The sequence below is a fragment of the Hydractinia symbiolongicarpus genome, chromosome 2 (assembly GCF_029227915.1).
Source record: "Hydractinia symbiolongicarpus strain clone_291-10 chromosome 2, HSymV2.1, whole genome shotgun sequence".
NCBI lineage: Eukaryota > Metazoa > Cnidaria > Hydrozoa > Anthoathecata > Hydractiniidae > Hydractinia > Hydractinia symbiolongicarpus.
Genome location: NC_079876.1, coordinates 18,938,074 through 18,961,301, shown reverse-complemented (window position 1 = coordinate 18,961,301; position 23,228 = coordinate 18,938,074). Strand labels below are relative to the sequence as shown.

General features: G+C 32.7%; 1 protein-coding gene across 1 annotated transcript; it reads left to right on the top strand.

The window, feature by feature from the left end:
* The first annotated feature begins 10,358 nt into the window (after positions 1 to 10,358).
* LOC130629880 (TNF receptor-associated factor 3-like) lies at positions 10,359 to 21,542 on the top strand. The gene is made up of 7 exons (XM_057443259.1): positions 10,359 to 12,199; positions 12,341 to 12,392; positions 12,462 to 12,566; positions 14,823 to 14,987; positions 16,414 to 16,491; positions 17,504 to 17,578; positions 20,280 to 21,542. Exons 1-7 carry the CDS (start codon positions 12,042 to 12,044, stop codon positions 21,210 to 21,212), a joined length of 1,566 nt encoding a protein of 521 aa, XP_057299242.1. The 5' UTR covers positions 10,359 to 12,041; the 3' UTR covers positions 21,213 to 21,542.
* Positions 21,543 to 23,228: the final 1,686 nt, after the last annotated feature.

The window sequence follows — 23,228 nt, the reverse complement described above, 5'->3', positions numbered from 1 at the left end:
CACATTTATTTTTTTAAATCGAAACAGGCGAAAAATTACTAAAATCAAAACTTTATCAGTGATTATGTTTCATAGCTTGCTAAAAAGTAGTTTTCACTTACTTATTCAACAGAAGAAGTTTCAATTTCAGAGTGGATTCCAGACATATTCTTCGCACCACTGCCCAGCATCTTTATGATTTGTTCTGTTGATGTTGGTATTTTTTTACGCCAACCGATAATGTATTCACTACGTGGTTTGTGAAAAAACATTTTTAGAGAAAAGAAAGCGACACAAACATACGGTGGTTCCTATTTGCCATCAGAATTGTGCAACACATAAAAACTGAAGTGTCGACAGCACGAAATAAGATAGTCTACACAGTAGTAGTCACAACCAAAGGAGCAAGTCCTATAATAAACATCAAATTGGAAAACATACATAGAACTCTTTATCTTGCAAATCACACACTTAGCACGATCTACTTGCAAATCACGCACATAGCACGCTCTATCTTCGAAATCGCGCACGTAGCACGCTCTATCTTCAAAATGACACACTTAGAACGTTCTATCTTCGAAATGACACAATTAGAACGTTCTATCTTGCAAAATACGCACTTAAAAAAATCTTGCAAATCACGACGCAAATAGAACAGTCTATCTTGAAATCACACACATAACGTCCTGTCTGTGTTGCAAGCAATTAAAACGTAGTTTCCATGCTGGGCGCTATTGTTTTCCGCTCTCCATCGTTGAAAGATTTCTAGTCGGACTCACCAAACAACAAATATGGTAGCGTAGCAGTAGCGAGTGGTAAGTGCACAGCTGTTTAATTTGCTTAGCTACAATCCTGGCCAATATATAATGGAATTCCTTCTTGTTAAACTAAAGAAACCTGCCCCCTCCCCCTCTTAAACAGTGTTGACTTTGGCTGTTCCTTGAATGCTCAAAATTTAACACAAATCAACATTGTGTATGGGGGTAGGGGGGAAGGACAGCTAAATTCCAATAGTTTTGGCCAGTATTGTAGGTATATAATATGACTTTGGTTATATGTTCTTGGAAAGATAGTTGTTGTTTAGTCTACTGAGGAACTTTGTCTTCGTTTCTCTCTTCTTTTTCTTCTTCTCACTTTCCCAGCAAGAATTGTCGACCCAGATATAAGACGCTAGTGTTGACAAAAAGCTAGTGTCGATTTTGTTAACTAACTGGCTAGCTACAACTATCTAGATATATGTATTTGTTTTTAAGTAGGTTATGATATAGTGTAGCTGTGTGATTTTATTGCCATAACTGAAAATAATGATATAACTAAAACAATACTCACATAAAACAAAAAAGAAATTTTGATTTAAAAAAGTCTGTGGCCCGCTTTTGCTAGTCGGTTAACAGACAACTCGCCCAGAAAATATAAACACAAACAAACATGGCGTCCAGTCGAATTCATATCGACAGGTGGAAAGATGATGGTTTTTTAAAAATTGCGCTATGTTTACATGTCGGCCATTATCTCACCAGAAAAGAAATTTTTAATTTTATGGGAAAGAATTTCCCACAGTACGCTTGGAGAGCAAGAAGTCTTGATAGACCAGACAAGCCTGTAAATAATCAAATTTGAGTCACAATTAAAATGACCTCGACGGATATTAAAATCCCTACTGTTATCTGAATTAGAAAAATTTCCACTCTTAATTAGAACACTGCAAACTTGGCATCTAGGCTTATTACAGCTTTGGCAAGAACCTGTATCTCCCTCACTTGGTAACTTAGATCTTACTGAAGTATCTTTTAAAGTCTTAGCCCGACGAAATGAAATTAGGGGGACAGATGGGAACAGAGTTTTGTGTTCCTCGTCACATTCTAAAATAATCTGTGCCTCCCTGAAGATGTTATAGATATTCTTACTTAAAGCAGGATGAAAAGTAGTGGAGAAAACCTCCTTACCTAAACCCCTGTCTGTCGTTGAACTTGGCAGTAAGATCTCATTTCGATCTAATGTAAACGCTCTACTAACTTGCGAATCTACAAGTTTCTTTTCATACCCTCTATAATAAAGCCATTCCTTTAAGCTGAAAATACGATTTTTAAAAAACTCATCCGTGGAACAAATTTGCCTTGACCTAAGAGCCTGACTATAAGGTATTCCCTTTTTAGTATGAAATGGATAACAGCTAGAAAAATGCAAAAACTGGTGCGTATCAGTTTCCTTAACAAAAAGGTCAGTTTGAAGGTTTTGTTCCTCTCTAATAACTAAAACATCCAAAAATTCTATCGAATCTCTGGAAAATTTATGGGTGAATTTAATTGTAGGGTGTAAGCTATTGAGATATTGAATAAACTCCTGCAGTTGCTCTTCACCATGCTCCCAAATTAAAAAGATATCATCAATATAGCGCCACCAAACCCACGGCTTAAGATGGTAATTTTTTAAACCTTCTTCTTCTAAATCTCCCATAAAAAGAACAGCATATGGAAGAGCAAATTTAGTCCCAATAGCTGTACCTTGTTTTTGTCTAAATGTCTTATTATTGTGTTCAAAAAAATTGTTTTGTAAAACAATATCAGCTAGATTAACTAAAGAATCAGTACTGACAGATATTTCATCTCTACCGTCTAATGCCTTCCTCATGGCCTTCAAACCGTCCTCATGAGGAATACTGGGATAAAGTCCCACAACATCAATAGTACAGAAAATGGCGTCGTGAGGCAGAGGTTGCAAATCTCTCAATTTACATAAAAAGTCATTCGTATCTTTGATGTAAGATTTAACTTTCCTAGAAAGAGGCTGTAGGTGAAAGTCGAGAAAAGAAGAAATTCTCTCTGTCAAATATCCACAGTTTGATATAACTGGCCTACCTGGGACAGAAGATAAACGTTTGTGTATTTTAGGTAATAAATAAAACCCACCTAACCGGGGTTCATTAACCATAAGATACTGAAGTGTCTTATCATCAATTTCCCTTTTAGCCTTTAGACTTTTAAGTGCATTAGAAATCAGTTTCTGCAGGCCAGGTAAAGGATCTTGGCTACCCTTTTCGTACACGTTCTCATTGGATAATTGACTCCCCGCCTCCTTAAGATAATCTTTCCTATCCCACACGACTACCCCAGATCCTTTATCAGCTGGTTTGATAACAATAGACATGTCAGAACGCAGATTTCTAAGCGCTTCTTGTTCTGCTATTGAAAGATTACTATAATTTAATTTCTCAGCTTTTATAGACATTAACTTCTCCTCAAGAACACCTAGATAGATCTCAATAGCAGTATCCACATTTTTGGGATGAAACTGAGAAGGTACCCTAAAGCATTTAGAAATTTCTTCACCCTCTTCCACCCGAAAATACCAACGCAACCTAATGCTTCTAAGCCTTGTTTTAATTGAGCTCTATCAAGTTCCTTCGGAGTGGATGAAAATTTAAGCCCTTTTGATAAAACTGAAATTTCGGCCTCTGAAAGTATTCTTTTAGATAGGTTAAAAGCATTACTAGACACAAATTTTCCTGTAATACGACCATCACTCGAATTATCTCTTACCACATCTTCCACCTCTTTACTACTTTCATTTTCCTCTATTCCAGAGTCATTTTTTCTTTCTACATTGTTGGTATTTCTTTCTCGACAAACTTTAACTTCAGCAGGAAACGGTTGTTCAATTTCTGCAATCACATTTATTTCGGGTGCGGGTATTTTTTTGCGTTATTGTTTTGATACATTTGGAGAAGAAAAGGAGGATTTTACGAAGACCAAATCATTAATCAATTGAAACGATTCCAAATATGCCAGTTCTACTTTCTCCATGTCAGTCTTTAAAAGGCCAAATTTCAGCAACTTTCTTTTACGCTTACCGCGGATTTCCGACATTAAACAGTTGAGATCTCTTAATAAGCAATCCAAGTATTTGGAAGCGGTTTCTGGTACAGCACGTTCAAGAAATTTAACCATTTTTGTCCAAAATATTATTTCGCTTTCTTTCCATTTTCTAAGATATTCATCGACAAGAATTTTCACAAAGGCGTTACCTCCACAGCGCAAAACATTCTTCCGACGATTTAAAGAATTGGAGGACACTTTGCCAACGCAAGGATGTTTTTTAATTGAAAGACCATTTGGTAAAAACAACAGCTCTGCGGACGACATTTCCTTCTACGAGACTCTTCTTTACCTTTATAGTGGTCACAGGATAAATTTACTGCATGATAGATATATATTCATTCTTAACGCAGCATCGTGTAAGTTTAAATATAAGTATATGGAGTCAAAAAAAACAAGTATTTATAACAACGTTTCGATCATTTTATCGTCAGGTGTACAAAAAGAGTCTCGTTCCAGAATATATATAAAAAAGGTTACAGTTCATTACTTTACAATAATTACAAAGTTTAAAACATTACAATTATGATCTTCATCCAGGGATATTTTTGCATATGTCATGGTTCCCCTATTTCAAAAGGAAGCAGACACTTTCGTGGGGATTTGGAGTAGCTATATGTCTTTGCTTTAAAGAAACATTACCAGATGGTATACCAAATCATATTCATGCTTTTACGGCTTAAATGAATATGGTAAATCTTCATACACAGTAACAAAACATAAACTTATATACTTTAGGACATCTTTTACATGTTAAAATTGTAAAAGATTTCCTACTATATATATACAAAGATATATATATATATATATATATATATATATATATATATATATATATATATATATATATATATATATATATATATATATATATATATATATATATATATATATATATATATATATATATATATATACATATATATATATATATATACATATATATATATATATATATATATATATATATATATATATATATATATATATATATATATATATATATATATATATATATATATATATATATATATATATATATATATATATATATATATATATATATATATATATATATATATATATATATATATATAATTCATTTAATGATTGGACTATCTGGCCGTCTTTGTTCTTCTGCATAACAAACTTTCCATACATATTTTAATACCAGTGGCATAGAAAACACTTCGAAAAGTTCCTTCCGAAAAAGGCAACTTTAAATCTTTCTCTGGTATGATTAGTTTTCCTGTTATAGACTGTTGATAGGCACAGATGCTGCAAGTTAATTATTTGACCTCAAATCGGGTTGAGGTCAGAAAGGGGTACGTGTTGACATCATGTTTCCACATGTTCGGTTTCGTGGTGGGGCAGGTGCGTTATCAGATGATAGTCACGCACCCTAATGTTTTTCATTGATGCTTGATGCTGAAGATTCAACAAAAGTTTTAATTTGCGATAACTCTGTGTAGTAAATTATATATTTAAAAGTAAAAGCCATTTTCTCTGGTAAACCAGAAATCGTTTGTGAGCACCCATCAGTGCAAATGTTTAATCAGTAGGATGATAACCTATTTGCATTGTCCCAAGCTGTGATCCTATTACTGTGACTCGTAAGAGCACTCAGCCATTTTTTTGGTAACATCTATCAATATTAATGTTATGGTTTTTCAATAATCTGCATAACCCTTTGTTACAACGGTAAAATCCAAGCAATAATAATAATAGTAATAGTAATAATAGTAAATATTAAGTGGCTGGCCCATGAAATCACAAAGAGATGTTAGTGTTTCATTGATGCTTGATGCTGAAGATTCAACAAAAGTTTTAATTTGCGATAACTCTGTGTAGTAAATTATATATTTAAAAGTAAAAGCCATTTTCTCTGGTAAACCAGAAATCGTTTGTGAGCACCCATCAGTGCAAATGTTTAATCAGTAGGATGATAACCTATTTGCATTGTCCCAAGCTGTGTTCCTATTACTGTGACTCGTAAGAGCACTCAGCCATTTTTTTGGTAACATCTATCAATATTAATGTTATGGTTTTTCAATAATCTGCATAACCCTTTGTTACAACGGTAAAATCCAAGCAATAATAATAATAGTAATAGTAATAATAGTAAATATTAAGTGGCTGGCCCATGAAATCACAAAGAGATGTTAGTGGATTTTTTCTTTGTTACTTGGTCTGGAAGATTTAAATTCTCTCGTTTCTTGTTATTGTGTATTGTATCTATTTCTCTTACATTGTTTTCCTTTACTTAGGTGAAGTTGCTATTCAGCATGCATCAGAGGCTGTATTTAAAGAGACTGGAGTTACAGCAGACAGTTATATTATAAGATTGAGATATTTGTGTCAAGAGTGCAATCATAGCTCGAGAAAAGCAGAGCTCAAAAGTATTATAGAGACTGGTGCTGCTACCAGAACAAGGTCAACCTCTTCAAATGTGTTTAAAAAGCCACCTATCACTGAAGGTAGAGTTTACATAGTACATTTAGTCTTCCCGAGGGACGATCGATAGGATGTGAACGTTCTGGAGAACATATGCGGTGGCCATTCCAGTTATCTCTGAATTCATTCAAATCTTTTTATGCTAATTTTTGAAAGCAAAGACTGATTCCTTTTCCAATGAGCAAGTGTTATCGTACTTATCCTTTTTAATCAGGTCCCTGAAATAGTTCATCCACCAATTAGTACATGATCTGCGGAGAAAGGACCAAAGTGCTTCGATGCGTTGATTGCTAATAGATCTTCTGCATTTGAAACTTTCAAAACCCACATTCGAATCCGTATGCATTCTGCTAAGAAATCTTTGTGACGCGGCGATATAAACGTTCCCTGTTTCTTTGTCTCCAAGGATTTTGCTGACGGAGACCATTTCGGAATAAATTATGATTTCGCAGGATACGATGCAGTTGTCTAATGCTCACCAATATTCCATGAAGACAGGATAAAGTATGAATAATTTTTCGATACTCGAAACTTCTGTGAAAATATTTTGATATCAAATTTATCTTGTCCGCCATTACGGAATAAACAATTACGTAATCGAGCTAAATAGTCACGTGACATACTGACAAGTGTTTCTGTAAAATGTACTAAACATTCATGTGTTTGATTTGAAGATAGATCGTCATATGTGCGTGATTTGTAGCTAAGGAATATATAAGTGTGTGATATGCAACTTAGGAAGATCCAAATATATGATTTGCAACTTAGGAAAATCTGAGTGTGGGATTTGCAAGATAGAATGTTCTAAGTGTGTGATTTGCAGCATAGAATGTTCTAAGTGTGTAATTTCCAAGATAGAACGCTCTAAGTGTGTGATTTCCAAGATAGAACGGTCTAAGTGTGTAATTTCCAAGATAGAACGTTCTAAGTGTGTGATTTCCAAGATAGAACGCTCTAAGCGTGTGATTTCCAAGATAGAACGCTCTAAGTGTGTGATTTCCAAGATAGAACGCTCTAAGTGTGTAATTTCCAAGATAGAACGCTCTAAGTGTGTGATTTCCAAGATAGAACGCTCTAAGTTTGTGATTTCCAAGATAGAACGCTCTAAGTGTGTGATTTCTAAGATAGAACGCTCAAGTGTGTGATTTCCTAGATAGAACGTTCTAAGTGTGTGATTTGCAAGATAGAGCGTGCTATGTGCGAGATTTGCAAGATAGAGAGCTCTATGTATGTTCAAATATAACAAGATGTTTACATCCCCGTAAATCAGATTCTTTGATGCCATTTTAGTTAAAATTCCTAGCATTTTTTGGTAAGTTTTGCAAATGTTAACTCGATTCAAATTTTGATTGAGAATGGCTTGTCCTATGAATTGCTAAAAATAAAAACAAAATAAGAACAATGACAAGGCTAAAATTTTACAATTCTATTTTTCCTAAACACACAGCACGGAAAAAATACATCTTCCAAGCCAGAACTTTTGGCAGAATTAATTGTGAGTTCAAAAAACTTGTATTTAGAAATGCTCTGTAACAGGTTTGCCACTTAATTATAAAGTCAGATTTGAGATGACTTGTGATGAGAATTTAAAATTTTTTTAAATGACGGTATTCTCAAAGACATTGAGAATCCTTGAGATTTTAAAAGTGATTCCCTAAGTAAAGAATAAATTATAGCTGTACCCATGTAGCATTTCCATGTATTTTTCAAAAAAGCTAAGAACATGGAGGCTGAAAAGAAATCGCACTATTTTTATACAAACAGCGTGTATATCGTAAAGAAGAATTTAAATAAACTGTAAAAAGTAATTTTCTGTTGGTACTGTTGCACAGAGTGTTGTGATTCACTGTTGTTGTCATTATTCTAAACAAAAAAAATGTAAACACTTAAATTGATGTGTATGTCTGTTAACGTTACAATCTTTTGAAATATATTCCATATCCTAAATTCGAAAACACTACGTTGTTATCATGCACATCACGTTTGCGCTGTTTTCTTGATATTTTCCAATTTTGTGTTCTGGGACCGAGGTTGCTTCGTTTTACAGTAAATCTGTCGAATTCGAATATGAATGTTATTCGTATCTAAAATGTAAAAAAACAAACTGTTAATGTCGAACGAAGTTGGTTCTGTTAGTTAAAAAAAAATGCAAAAAGAAAAACGTAAGATGACATAACGAATTCATTAAAAATGTATCACACAATTGTATACGCTTCCAATTTATTCTCTTTGGGATAAAGCGAAGTTTAGTATTAGAAGTAAAAAACACTTTCATCCAAAGAACGCTAGCAAACTACCTACTGAAAAAGCGAAAGAAAAGCAGGTGTTTTGTTTAAATTATATGGTAGAGAAAAGAATTTGGGTGTATAACGATTTCTTAGGCGCTTTAACTTTCAGAGCTAAATTGTCATTTAAATATTAAGTTCCTTGTTGTGTCTTGAGCCTGAACATATTTTCTTTATACACTTTTTTGAAAGAATATACCCTGAACAATGGGCAGAAGTTCAGAATATTTTAGGAATATGTCAAAGCTTGATTGTTTGTTCTAAATATAAACATTTGTATGATGCACAAAATTGATTAGAAAACTTTTTTCTGTCCAAGCAATGGAGTAGATTAGCTATAATATTAAAACTAATGACAATAGTATTTGTCAAAAAAGTTAAGAACATGGAGGCTGAAACGAAAACACATGAATTTATATAAACTGAAAAAAAGTAATTTTGTGTTGTTACTATTTTCAACACTACAGACTGTGTGATGACGTTATTCTAAACAAAAAAAGGTAAATAAACTTAAATCGATGTTTACATCTGTATCCTATAATTCCTAAGGTTTTTCGTTTTAAAATGGTATTTCTACATATAATTGGTTGGTAAATTCTTATTTCCCGTGGTATTTCAACAAGGCGGATTTGACAAAAATCTGCTTAATTAAATTCCTGCCAAAATAAGTTTTTAGAATGTCCGCCGAATTAAATTCGTAGAAATAATTACATGGTGCAATTTTTTATAAAAAGTTTATATAAGCGATTATTTTAGTCCGTAGTACGACAAAATTTTTGCTTATATAAACTACGGATGAAAAATAACACATGAAATTATTTTGCAGGTACCAGTTTTAGTACTAATAGCCCTGCATCAACCTGCGCAAAAAAGAATTCCTATGAGGACACTAAAATCAGTATAAAAAACCTGAAAAACAACAGAATAAATTTTTCTTATAAACAAACATTGTATTGTTCATTAAAAAAACACCATTGCAGTTATTATGTTTAAATTAATATGTAAAATTAACCAGTCCACATTGATTTTTTTCAAATTACCCAAAATAGAAAAAAGGTTATAAGAGACCTAACATAAACAAATTTGACCAACTCTTAGCATTATTAACACATAATTTTATTGGAAAGTACAGATGGACTTAAATAAATTAGAAATATGAATTCGTATAAATGTGGCGCTTTGCAAACTTTGCGTGTAATAAAAGTAAGAATTTTGACCAGCTTTACTTTAATGAATCTGTCAACTTAGCTTTTCTGCAATTAGTTTGTTTCGTGTCAATGTTTTCTCAACACTGTCCAGCATAATTTGGTATAATTTAGGAAAAAATTTATGGCACATTCTTTGGTTAATTCAACAGATTTCATTGGATGCACATGTACTTAAAAGCTTTAAATTCAATAATAAATTTTCCAATCGCTTATTTCCGTCTAAGAAGCAGGCCGAGCACCAAGGCGAATTTTGGTGTATTTGCCATTTTAAAATCAAAACATTAGGCGAAAAACAAAACAAGAAGAAAAAATCATTTAATGCTGGAGTGTCCTCTGATGGATGAACATAGTTAAGCGTTAGGGAAATATGGGGAAATTCCCAAACTCTGTTACCTACCTAATTTGTTACCTCCTTCTTAAAGTAGGCACCAACTGTTTAAATAAAAGGAAACTGTCAAAAGTAAGGCAACAGCGAGAAAGTATTCTTCAAACGCAAGAAAAAGTCGCTGTGTTACTTGAGTAAGCTAAAACGTTTAATTCGTAAAAAATAACATTGTAACTACCATTGTTTTTTCATGGCTGGAACATTCTTAATATTTATAGAAGCATTACGATGGAGACACGACAGATGCCCTCCGTCATTATTTGTTTCTGTCATAACATGTATCTAGCAACTATATAATCGATTTTTTCGTGCGTTTGTGATCGCTTAAACAAAATTTAAGTAAGCAAAGAAAAATTGGGGTAAGTTTGTTTCTATGAAATATCTTAACAGGTTCTATAGTTGTCAGTTTTTAATTAATATTTTTAGAATAATATTTTCTTAACAACCAACAACCAGCACATGTGTTATAAGATTCAAAATGGCAAAGGAAATGAGGTAAACTTTTAGTAAAGCATGTGCCGAGGTCTGGGCTTATAAAAGCAAAAGAAGCGCGTTTTGCGCAAAAATGAATTAACGGCGCGCTATCGAAAAACATTTTGTTCCCGCAGTTGCCTTTCAAAAACTACCCACGTAAAGTTGTCAGTGAATTAAAAAAATATAGATCATCTGTTTCTAAAGAAAAGAATGTTGTTCTGAAAGCTCACAAATATAGAGAGCTGTAGAGAGAATAAGAACAATTTCTTAAAAAATTAGAGGTTGGAGGAAAGTGCCGCAATCTAATATGTTTAATTCGTCGATGCAGATCCAGAGATTTGTTAGCTATTTTCCCAATCCGCCGCTGGTTTATTATATGCTGATAAAGTCATAATTTTTATTGCATGAAATACCTGGTTTCCATACCTGTTTTCTTGTTGTTGTATAATATTAAGTTTATAGAAGGTGAATAATGGTTTAACATTTGTTATTGACAAATTGATCAATATAACTTGCGAAGTCTCTTAGATTTACAACTAATTGATCAATTTTATTGCAAATACATTGTTTTTATACCTAAAGAAGGCTGAACAACAACTGCGCAGGAGAGTTTATTTGTAATTGGAATAGTTTGTTATGATTATTTGTAAACTTTTGATTTGGCAGACAAAAACGATAGTTTAAAGAAGTCGCTTTGTTGAAAAGTGCGGCCGACTTTGGGTAGGAAGTTTTTGTAATACATGTCATCGTAGGACTTTGTCCTTGCTGTTTTTTTCAGTATCTTCCATAAGCAAAGAACCTTTTTTGTCCAACAAATATTAACGTATTTAAATTATACTTTTGATTTGTTTACTCATTTATTGCCCAGTTATAAGAGTTTCATAATTGAGAAAGAAAAAATAGCTTAGTGGGTAAATATTACTTTCCGATATACATCTTTGCATTCTGATAATGTTTGAAATCACAAGTACGTAATTCAACAAAAATCAAACTACATTTAGAGTTCACTAAAGTGGCTATATTCTGTATAAATATTCGGAATAATAATAGTGAAAATAAAATTAAGTAGCTAAGTATTTATCATTGTAACGTGTTTATGTGTTATCAAGTTGTCAAAGTTATTTCAACAGTTGTGTCAACTTGACGATCAGTATCTTATAAAAAAAACTTACTTTGTAAAATAAATGTTGGGTGATAAAACAATGCAAAAGTTCACCAGTAACCAGCTTTGACACGCGCAAGAGCTTTGACACAAACAGGTATGAAAGTATATTTAGAAGCATAAGAATATATATTTCGTCTTGTATATATTAACTACTTTGATAAAAAACTTACCAATGTATAAACGCATATCAAAAGAAAAATTAAAATAGCTAACAAAATGTCTGGAGGGTTCCATTTTGAAGTCGCTGAAGAAGTGAGACAAGATTTTTATTGCGTCGTTTGCCATAATCTAATGAGAGATGCTATGCAGCTAGAATGTGACCATGGAATGTGTAAGATCTGTTTGGAAAGCTGGGAAAGAACCAGAAAGGAAAGGTATTTCAGGAGTTTTGTTTTTTGCCTATATTTCCCAGATTGCTACTCAATTGCTAAGGAAGAAAATTAGTACTTAAAAAGTTTATAGTTCTCACAAGTGCTGAACAAGAATATGACATATTATTTTCGTATCATTTTTAGTGGTTATGATTTTGTCTGCCCAATTTGTCGAAAACGAATAGATAAGAACATGGTAAGTTTGACTAAATTACTTCTTACCCTTTTTTATTCACCATTTTTTTACGGTTACGGATATTCATAGGTGACTCCTGCTAGAATGATAAATAAAATCATTTTATCAGTGCAAGTGAAATGTGAACACTCGAACAAAGGATGTGAATGGATTGGTGAGCTCAGTAATATCGAGGTATTTGTTTGTTTTTGTTTTTAATTTTTTTTGTTTAAAGAATTATGGGATGTGTTCTCAGTAGCTTATTTATACTAAACTGGCTTCACCCATCCATACAAAGATCGGGTAAAGAGGACATCAAAATCATCCAGCTGTGCTTTGTGGAATATCATAAATGTTACATTTTTTTTTTAATTTTCGTGAGGTTCATTTTCTGTTGCACGACATTTTATACTTTTTTGGTGGCTGCTACTTCTCTTTACATCGTCAGAAATTTTTTGCCCGTGCACAACCTAAGGTTTATCATTTTAGAGCTTTTTTACGCCAGCCTCGATACTCTAACGCAGGCAAAACCGTTTAAGTACCAATTGATAAAACTATTTGGGAACAGTCTTTGGTTGAAGTTGAAGTTACGCACAGTGTGGTTTAGGTACACCTTTAATTTCCTATGACAAATATTTTACCATCCAGATTTAAAATAAATACAGTAAACGTTTGTTTCCTAATGGATTTACCTCAAAAATGTGTGCACAATAACTTATTTACTTAAACTAAACTAAAGATTTTAATTGACTCTCCTCCCAGGAAGCTATTAACTCACTTGTGCTCTCGTAGTTAGATTCTCTTTAATAATAGCTGTTCGTGCGCCTGTTTGTCTTTCTGCTACGGAAACACGAAATGTGATATAAAATGGACGGGAGACCCCGTGAATTTTTCCACGGATTGACGACTAGTTCAACAATAATATTCGAAAGTTTGCGCAGTATTTGTTCTTAAATCTTTTTCGTGCACTTAACCATGTTTGTTATTATAAAATGAATATTTATTCCTCATGGAGTTTCGTAGAATCTGTAAACGTCTCTAGTATAGAAAGACTGTTTTAAGACGAGGCAATGTGAGATAAAGTTTTTTTGGTTAGTCATACCCTATACCATGTGTCATCATTTTCATTTTGTTTAATTTTAAAATGCAATAATAGATGACCAAATCAATACACACATATATACGAGGTATTTACATAACATATGAAAACATATTAAAAACGAAAGCTGAGACAATCGTCGTGTGTATTTTACAGAACACTTTTTCAAGTCATTATAACTAGGCCTACGTTTTAGGTTGTTACTGTTTTTTCCTAACTTTACGTGTTTCATAAATACACCTTCACATTATGTTGCTTGTCCTATTATTCAGCTGTAATTTTTGAAATTTCTTTTGTAAAACCATGCAAACGGCCCTTTGTTATTATTAATAAAAATATAGGTTTAAAGCGTTAGCTACGTAATATATTATTTACATATAGATACAGTTGATATCAATTTTTCTCCTGTACAAAAATTATTAAACATTAGTTTAACACCAAAAATAGTGAGCACGTAGAGACAAAACAAGAACAAGAGTAAAAAAAACGCAAATAAGCACAGCAAACAAACCGCACTTCAACACTTTTTTACTCCGATATTAAATTCACGGCTGTCACAGTTTCTCGAATATTCAGTATCTGCATATTCTTCATTACTTTAACTGTCAGGTACTGAAAAATTACCTGCGAGGTTGGCGCTTAGCGTTTTTCAAGCCAAAATCGGGAAAATCTAGAGTTCAAATTTTGCAGAAGTGTTTCTTTCAATAAAACTAAGACATGTTTTAAATTTTAAGTTCGTATCTTCATTGAATAAGATTTTATCGTATATCTAATTTTTCAAGGATTTTTATAGGAATTCGATGGATAATTTCAAGTACTGACCGATGGTAAAAAAAGTTCTCGAATTTTAGGACATCCGATTTTCTTTTGTTGCATGTCCGAACTGCGTATGTAGATATGTAATGTAGATCTCAAATGCTGATTCTCTCGTCACATGTATACGAGGTTCTTGAAGTAATCTTAATCTGCCACTTGCTCTCTTGCACACCTTTTCAAATTTTTTGTTTACTAGGTGGTAATACTTTTTAACGTTTATTGATTTGTTGCCTTCTGTAGGTCACATCTAAGCGTTTATTGGAGGTAGCGAACTATTTGGTTATGCGAAAAATCATTTTCTATGTGTTTTCTAATTTTGAATTTGTAATTTGCTCGTTTTCATCAAAGTAACACGCCATTAGTTATTGCAGATAAACATCTTAAACAATAAATTATCCTTTTCATCCTGCGATTAATATTGCCTGTCTACTTTTTAGACAATCTTTTCATGGACACATAATTACAGAAAGGACCAAAGCTTTGATTTGCAATTGTGATTCTATATATCTGGTTTCATATAATCTTATAATCTTTAGGATCATTTACAAAAGAGATGCGCATTTCAACTTGTTTGTTGTACATTTGAACACTGTGAAGAAATGATAGAAAGATACAAGCTAACAAACCACCAGAAAAAATGTCCTTACAAGCTGGAAAATTGCCAGTATTGCAGTGTTTTGTTTTTTAGTTTCCAAATCCAGGTAAGGAAATATACCTGTTATTTTATAGTAAGCTACCCGTTATTAAAGTAAATACCTGTCATAATTAAGAACTGACGCTTAGGTTTCCTTCATGGGCTTACTTTTTGTGGAAATTGATTTTCGCGAGTTTTTGTCAATTTGGCGACAATAGTTCCTGCTTTTGTGTTGCGTTTTGATAAAAAAGTTACCAGTGGCGCCCAACCAGTTGCGTAGCTTTAGGAGACTCGCTATTCGCCGAATTCGCAAAATAAAATTTTCGTGAAATTTGATTACATACACTAATTTTGCCTTTTAATTTATTTAGAAGTACGCTTATGGATATGTGATACTCAACTTTAATAGTCTTTCTTGGCCTGCTACAAAATTGCATAAAATATGAAAATAAATTGTCATCAAATTTATTTTAACCGAATTTAGTTCTGACAAATTACATGGCCTTGAAAATTTCCGGCGAAAATTAATTTTGTTTTGAAAATTAATTTTGTTGCAATCACACTAACTCCCTTAAGGTTTATTTCCTACAAATTTTTTTAAGAAGTGAAAGCAAATTTGTTTCATAAGTTCTACTATGTCAAGGTAGTATTATCTTAGCAGGTTTATTATGACATAAATGGCTACTATGAATTTTAACACATTTTTGATTAAGCCATTTTTCAGATTTCAGTACTATCCCCTTTAACTACATCTGTTCGACTAAGTGAAATATTATATTTTGGTCTACCGGAGTCCGTATATACAAAATATAAAAAGTTTTATTCGGAAGAATAATTTTTCTCTGCAACTGCTTAAAAAGAACGAGGGATGAAAAAATAGTGTGGGTGAATAATTTGCGGGAATCATTCATGTCGAGATACCCCGCGAAGATTTTTTTTCCGCGAATGAAAGGTTTTTATGAAGATTAGAATTTTTTTAGCAATTTAATTTATTTTAGGTCTATGAGCAAATTTGAGGTAGCCTTAAACTTGCTCATATCATAAAGACTTGGAATTAATTTACCAACTGCAAACAAAGAAGACTTACTTATAAAAACTAATTAGTTTCAGCGAAAAGTCATTTCTAATAATTTCTCGAATATTTATCTTTTCATATTCACGCGTACAGATATTTCCGCAGAGACAAAAAATTTCGCGCATATAGATAGAATTTGCGAAAAAAATTCAATTTGAAGTAATTCTTATGTGAGCTATAGTCTACTTGGCCTATTCTCTGATCTGACCATGAGAACGTTAGTAACTCCTTTTAAGTAATTCTTATAAAGAAAAACAAGTTAAGAAGGTAAAAATTATCCTAACTGCCCAATCACTCAAAGGTGATATTTCCGCAATACAATCAAATAATCATAACAAATAATAATGCTAATCAAATTATACCTGTCACTAGCTTCTTAATTGAAACCACTCACTTCAGCTAATTAAATTTAATTTAGGATCATTATAACACATGTGGTAAGTTTCCTGTGGAATGTCCAAATAACTGTTCAAACAATTTGATGGAGAGAGAACTGGTAAGAGAACTTTAACTTTCTTATTTTCAACCAAATTATATTCCTTATTAAAAATAATAGTTTGCCATTTTAGGCAGCATTTACATTTTCGTTCTTTTCGAAATGCTACTTATTTCAATTTCGATTTCAATTCGGTCAAGCGGCCGAATTAAAATTTCTTATTGCCTTTAAGTTATTGATGTAAACACGATTTATCTAATATGAAAGTATTGCGCATGTGTCAAAAGTCATTGCGCATGTTCACAACCCGATGAAGTTCATGTAAACACTAGGACATTTAACTGCGGTTTGAAATGTCATGTCTACCACATTTATCGTCCTCGCAAAATCTACTTCATTTTACTTAAGAGCGCAAAGTTTATACTTTTTACAGATGATAAGAGGTTAAGGTGGTATTTTTATAATGTAGGGAGGGCAAATGCACATTAAAAGGCATCTATTTTATCTTTTTATGAATACCTAAATTATAATTAGATTTTATAAACAAAAACGACAGATCCGGAAACATAAAAAAGCGAATTAGATCGTGCCAAATTACATATAATTACAATCTCGACAATGTATAACGGATGTATTTAACTGTTAAGTATTAAGGCTAAGCATATGGCTACGAAGGAAAACTAGTACCATTCCACAGTATGACATCTATCACAAAAAGATTAACGCAAATGTGTTTTACACGTACAATTATCAACCTTTTGGCTGCAGTTTGTGGTGTTGAAAAAAATATTACATATAATTTAGTCTATACACGTAGTTCTTCCTCTTTGCGTTTACACTCCAAAAGTCAAAAAAAACTTTGATAAAAGTGTTAAGAAGCTGTGATAGTTAAATCAAATGGAAGCTAATGTTAAGAATAAATTTATTGAGCCACAACATTCCTATCTTTTCGGATAAAATGTTAAGACTTTCACCTAGCTGTAAACATCGAGCAGGTACAGAAACAGTGAAACCGGATTGTTTTACCTTTACGTACAAAGAAAGTAATTTTACTTCGATATTATTTTTATAGGTGGAATATCACCGTAGTATTTGTGAGGAAGAAGTTATTTCGTGTGAATTTTCCTCCTTTGGTTGCAGCGTTCTGGTATAAGAAATTTTATTCTTTTCACTATGTCTGTTGTTTGTAATTTTGTACTTGTTTAAATATCTTAATGTAACATGACGACACACGTTGGGTACACGTGTGCAATGTTTAGTCCGTATTTCAAAATTGAAAGTTACCGAGAAAAATTTTTAATTAAGCTTTATTCTTACTGCTGTTCCATTTTAGTTTGAAATTTTTTTAAATACCTGAATTAAATTAAGTTGTTGATAATCCCAAATGTGATCCAAATGTGAATCAGTTATGACGCCCCTGTGGCTTGTTGTATGACATAAAAAGGCATTGCAAGGGGTTAGATACTAACCTGTGTCGTGTTGCAATTTAATTCCCACCGCAATACCAGATATTTTGTATATAGATTTTGTAGAAAATGTTAACATAAACACGTTTGCATGTTTAAATGTTTAAAACACGTTAAATCTGGTCTCAGAGGAAGCCTGAAATGGAATTAGACAAACCGAAGTATAATTTGACCAGCAGTTACTTAAACAGTTTTCTAGATAATATTTAAATATTATTTAAAAAATTTCTTGATGCTTCGTTGGGGCGTGGAGTCATTTGAACACGAAAACTACTACAAGTTTTGTTTACATCCTTACTGAAAATGTACTTGTTAACGTCAAAAATGCTGACGTAAGCATTTTTGACGTCATTAAATTAAGATTATGGTAGACTTTTTTAACACAAGAGTATGTGAGACAAAAATCTGTAAAAAAAAACTGGAACAAAACAAAAAAAAGCGCAAACAAAAAACATCCATCATACTTAAATCATAGTTTTAACTCGTTGTGTTGCTCTCATTCAGCTCTGTAATATCTTCCTACATCCTTTCAAACAAAATTATTTCTTCACAAGTTATATTGCAGTTTGCTCTAAAGTACCACATAATCAACAAATTTACCTTTTTTGATGATTCTCAAGCTATTTTGGGTAAATAAGGCCTATAAAGTAGAGTGATAGTGTGAATGGGGAATTATATTTCTAGTAGTTTAAAGGAGAGCTAACCAAAGAAACTACCTAAATGTTATTAAGTAATAAAAACAATTTTACATATCACGAAAACAACATGCCATAAAAAATTAATTTCTCAAAAAGCCATAATTTCGTTAACGGTCGCTGCCATTATCGAACCAAATCCAACTTGGTTCGGACATATTTTGTTAATTTTGGAGTGAACACAGCGTACATAGATCAGCAGGACTTGTGAAGATCCACTCACTTCTTGGTATTCCATAAGAAATTATAATTTATCAATGCGATGAAGAAGACAAGTTATTCTAAAAATATTTTGACTTGTCAGTTCAGTATTTTCTATTTCAATATAATTGTTTATCATGTCGTGGACCTGAAGATTTACTTTTGGCGACGTTTCCAATGACGAATCCAGTAAAACAACATTATTCTAGAAAATGTAATTTATAACAATGTAACAACGACATTAGGTAAGTAAACAAAGAAAAACTTTGAGACTATTTTTGTTATGTTTTGCTATCACAAAATCACTTTCAATTCGCTTTATTGCGCATAATCAATTGAAATGTTATTTTCAAAACAGCAGCTGTTGTCTTTCATGATTTTTTAATACCAAAATAACGCAAAAAAAATACTTATTTTTTCAAAGTGATTACTATGTCTAAAACTCTAAAACTATATTTACATCAGTAAAACATTATTTTATTCTGATAAAGATATTTATATCAAAAATAATAATTAAAATTACTCTTGGATAATCACAGGAGACCTAGTTTAGCATTTGTTCGCTTCATTTTTTCAGAATATGTTTACATCCCTGCGAACTTACGTCAAACAAGTTTGTATTTTACGGAACAGAAATCCTAATCGACACTGCGATGGCAACAGTAGGACTACTTTCACCTTAAATATCTCAAGAATCACAGCCCACAAATATAATAATTTACACGGTTCATATTTGCACTATCATAAAAATTGCAAACACAACTTGTTATCAATCGTTAGTTCTTCTTTAAAGTCTTTAATTTCCATGCGGATTATGAGTGTCTGAAGAAATGAAATTCGTTTTTCGAAGCATGGTTAAATATAATTTTATAGAGAAAACCTTTTCCTTGTTATATCCCACTTAAGTATCATTTTTACAATATTTTTTCTAAAACTTGCAGCAAACTTAAAAGTGTTTCCCACTTCAAGAATATTTTCCGCGGAATGGAACAGACAAGAACGGAAGAGAACAGAATATGTTATGCTGGTAACTTCCACTTCATAATTCTCACAAAATAAAAAAATTTAGTATTGGCTAACCAATTTTTCACCTGCTGTTTCCACACAGAACGCAAAGAAAAAATTGAACTCGATTCTATCTTTTTCCGGAACGGAATAAGATAGAATCGGTATGAACATTTAAGTACATTTGCTTACCTTCTTTTCTGTTCCGGTCTGTTCCGTGAAAATTTTTAAAAAAAGTGAAAAAAAAAATAAACATTTTACATTCGAGGGCATCCTTATAATTACAGAAAAACTGCCCTAAATTTGAGATTCATAATTGATTTTGTGTTATTGGCTTACTCACAATATAGGACCAATAGAAATAATGTAACAATTTCAGTATGAAAACGCTGATCATTTAGACTTCGCATAAAGGTCATAATCATACTAAGGAAATTTTAGTATAACAGGAAGCCTTAGTACTTTGAAACTTTGTTTTTAGTGCTGCAGAAAAAACCTATTAAAACATGGTCAAGATTATTGTCATCGTCATTTATCATCAACTATGACAAAAATCACCGCGCTGGAAGAAGAATTGGAAATTATGAGATCAATGCAACAGGAATTCGAAACCATGAGAAGGGAATTCAAAAGCATGCAAGCAATGAAAGAAGAATTTGAAGCAATGAAAATAATGAAAAAGGAATACGACGACGTAAAAGCGCAAGAAACAAGTTGGTACTCCGAAAAACTTCTTGCCATGATAAAAGTTATCTTAACAGACAAGAAGCCTGAACTTGCGCTTTGTTATAAAAAAGTTCTGGAAGAATTTGATTCAACTTTTGGGCTCGTCTTTGAAGGACTCTCTAATTTAAAGTCAAAATTGGATGAAATTGCTACAGGAATTGTTTTAGAGAAATTGTTATCAGATAGTATTTCACTTCAGAAGAAGGAGGTGTATATTCCCGATGCTATATGCGAAAATGCAATAGCCGAAGTCAGGAAGCAATTCGGAGAATTAGTCGCAGATTACAAGAAAGAATATTTTGAAACTGTCCTGTCCACAGAGACAAGATTCAATGCTTTATTAAGCGCGTTAAAAGAAAACAAAAAATATGTTCGAGGAGAAAGCAATTTTTACAAGATATCATTTCCTCCTGATTTTATTATCAACGATATCGTAGTAGACGATGATTTTCTTTCTTGCTCCTACGACGGATGCAATTTAGTTAAACTGCATATGAAACAATGGAATGAAGGAATAGAATGCCTTCTCTATAACAAGGAAATAAAAAAGTTCAATTTGAGCTTCGTGAGCAGCAGCAATGTGTACAACTTGAATATCGAAAATTTGCGTAAGAATGGTATTTATGTTGAAAGTCAAATGCTCATCAGGTTTTCAGGTGTGCGTTCGATCAGTACATCTCAAGAATAAAAAGAAGTTTATTATATGAAGACATAAAAAAGGACGACTTTAGATGTACTTGCATGATTTTGAAATAATTTCCATATATGTTAGGGGCAGTCGTTGACCACAAGTTAATTCTTGAGACTTTGTGACTGTTAATTTTTATATGACTGGTTTTTTCCAGAGTTTTTGATCGTCGTGAATTCCTTTGTAATTTCGCAAATAACGGGATTTTTAAGGATTTCTAATATTGTTGTATTTTAAAGGGTCACAATTACCCTTAGGAAGTCAGTTTGAGAGAATGAAAAGTTAGTTTTGACACGGTTTTTACAGAAAAATGTGGAGTCTTCTTGACAAGCATGTTTTGCTTTCGTTAATTCATAACAATGTTTTGTGTTTATCCTTAGTTATATAATACACAATTTTATACATACGGTAAAAAATATGTCGGTAAAAAGTAACGAATTTTTGCCTTGTTGACTAATATTTATTACCAACGAATCTTTCTCCGACAAAATTTTTTAACGAAGAATTCTTTTACCAACTAATAATTTTTTTTTTACTTGTATAGCATTTTGTATTTGGCAGTAAGATAAATAGAATGCGTAAGTTTGAAATGATTTTAAAGATTTTTATTCAATAAATTAGTTATAAAATTAACAATAATTGTCGTTTCTGAGTTAATGTGTTTCGATTGTCGAAATGCCTTCATTGTCTGACTTAACACCCTCTGTGATACATGCGTTGCTGAATTTATTAACAACCGATTTATTCTGCAACTTTCTGTATTCTAACATTTCAACAATCCAACGCGTAAGTAATGGATTTAAATCGGACAACTCCATTGATTTTTTTATATCACCAGGAGCATACCTCTCTTAACTGCTCGCTAACACGACTGCGCACCACGTATTGAATTTATGAGAGACACACTTATTGATGGAAATATCAAGAGGCTAGAACTTATAACCTAAGTTCCGGACAACAGCGTTATCTTGACCTTTGAAAGTATTCATCACAATTAATGAATACTGCTCCTTTGGGTACCCAAGCTCATCCTTTTTTGATTTGAGATACAAAAAATTATCTTCTTGAATAAGCTAACGCACTTCTCATATTTGGACCAATGATTTAGTGTAAAGGTAGACTATCACGCTCATTAATCTCCTTGCAAAGATACTGTTCAATGTCCTCTATCTGTCGCAAACTGAAGATTTGACTTTTACCCTGACATTCTCGAGCGCAGTTGGCTGTAATGTCGGGTATAGCATCCACTTCTTTACTCTATTAGAACCTACATACTGATTTTAACGAAAGCTACAAGTGAACGTCACTGTTGTAGAAACCGCCGTAGTCACCCTAGGTGAAATACTTGCCGTCAGAAGGCTTAGGCGGACACATAAGTTTCTGCGGCGGTCGGTTGATGACCACCGTGAATCATTAAGCTGCACGTAACCTACAGATACCGTTCTTTAACACAAAGACCATTCTCTTTACACCGGCTTTCTTGCTGATATGCTCCGCTAAATCCTCGATTTTGTATAGCCTGTTCATGATTTGGATTCAGATAACGTTCTTGTTGGAGTTATTGCCTAGCATTTTGATGGCAAAGGCTTTGCAAAAGAATTCCCGTGCACGGCCCTAGGTGGTCGTCAAAGACTATAGGTTTCATTATATCCATGACGTTGCTTCATGTTTCTTATAGAGCATAAAAAAAGATAAACATTTATCTTATAACCCAAAGGCGCAGTACGTATCAAGCCATTGAAAATATCTCGAACGCCTTAAGGCAGACATTTTTAGACATATTTGTCGACTATAAATTCCATTCCCATGCCACGACTTTGGTGAATAGCTGGAATAGCCACCCTTTTAGCCTCTCGTCCACTTAACTAAATTTTGCCATATACTGCACTACCCCCGCTTGTGAAATCTCAAAGAAGCATCTAAATTCTGAGTTGTAATGGTTCGTGTTGTCTATCGCGTCCATACATGCTTTTAAATCCGTATGATTCTATCACAACCTGACATTTCACTACCTAG

Excerpts from the sequence above, each read along its gene's own strand:
- LOC130629880 (XM_057443259.1), top strand. The coding sequence starts at position 12,042 with ATGTCTGGAGGGTTCCATTTTGAAGTCGCTGAAGAAGTGAGACAAGAT. Across the intron at positions 12,393-12,461 it reads AACGAATAGATAAGAACATG|GTGACTCCTGCTAGAATGAT; the intron begins GTAAGTTTGACT and ends GGATATTCATAG. Across the intron at positions 12,567-14,822 it reads GTGAGCTCAGTAATATCGAG|GATCATTTACAAAAGAGATG; the intron begins GTATTTGTTTGT and ends TATAATCTTTAG.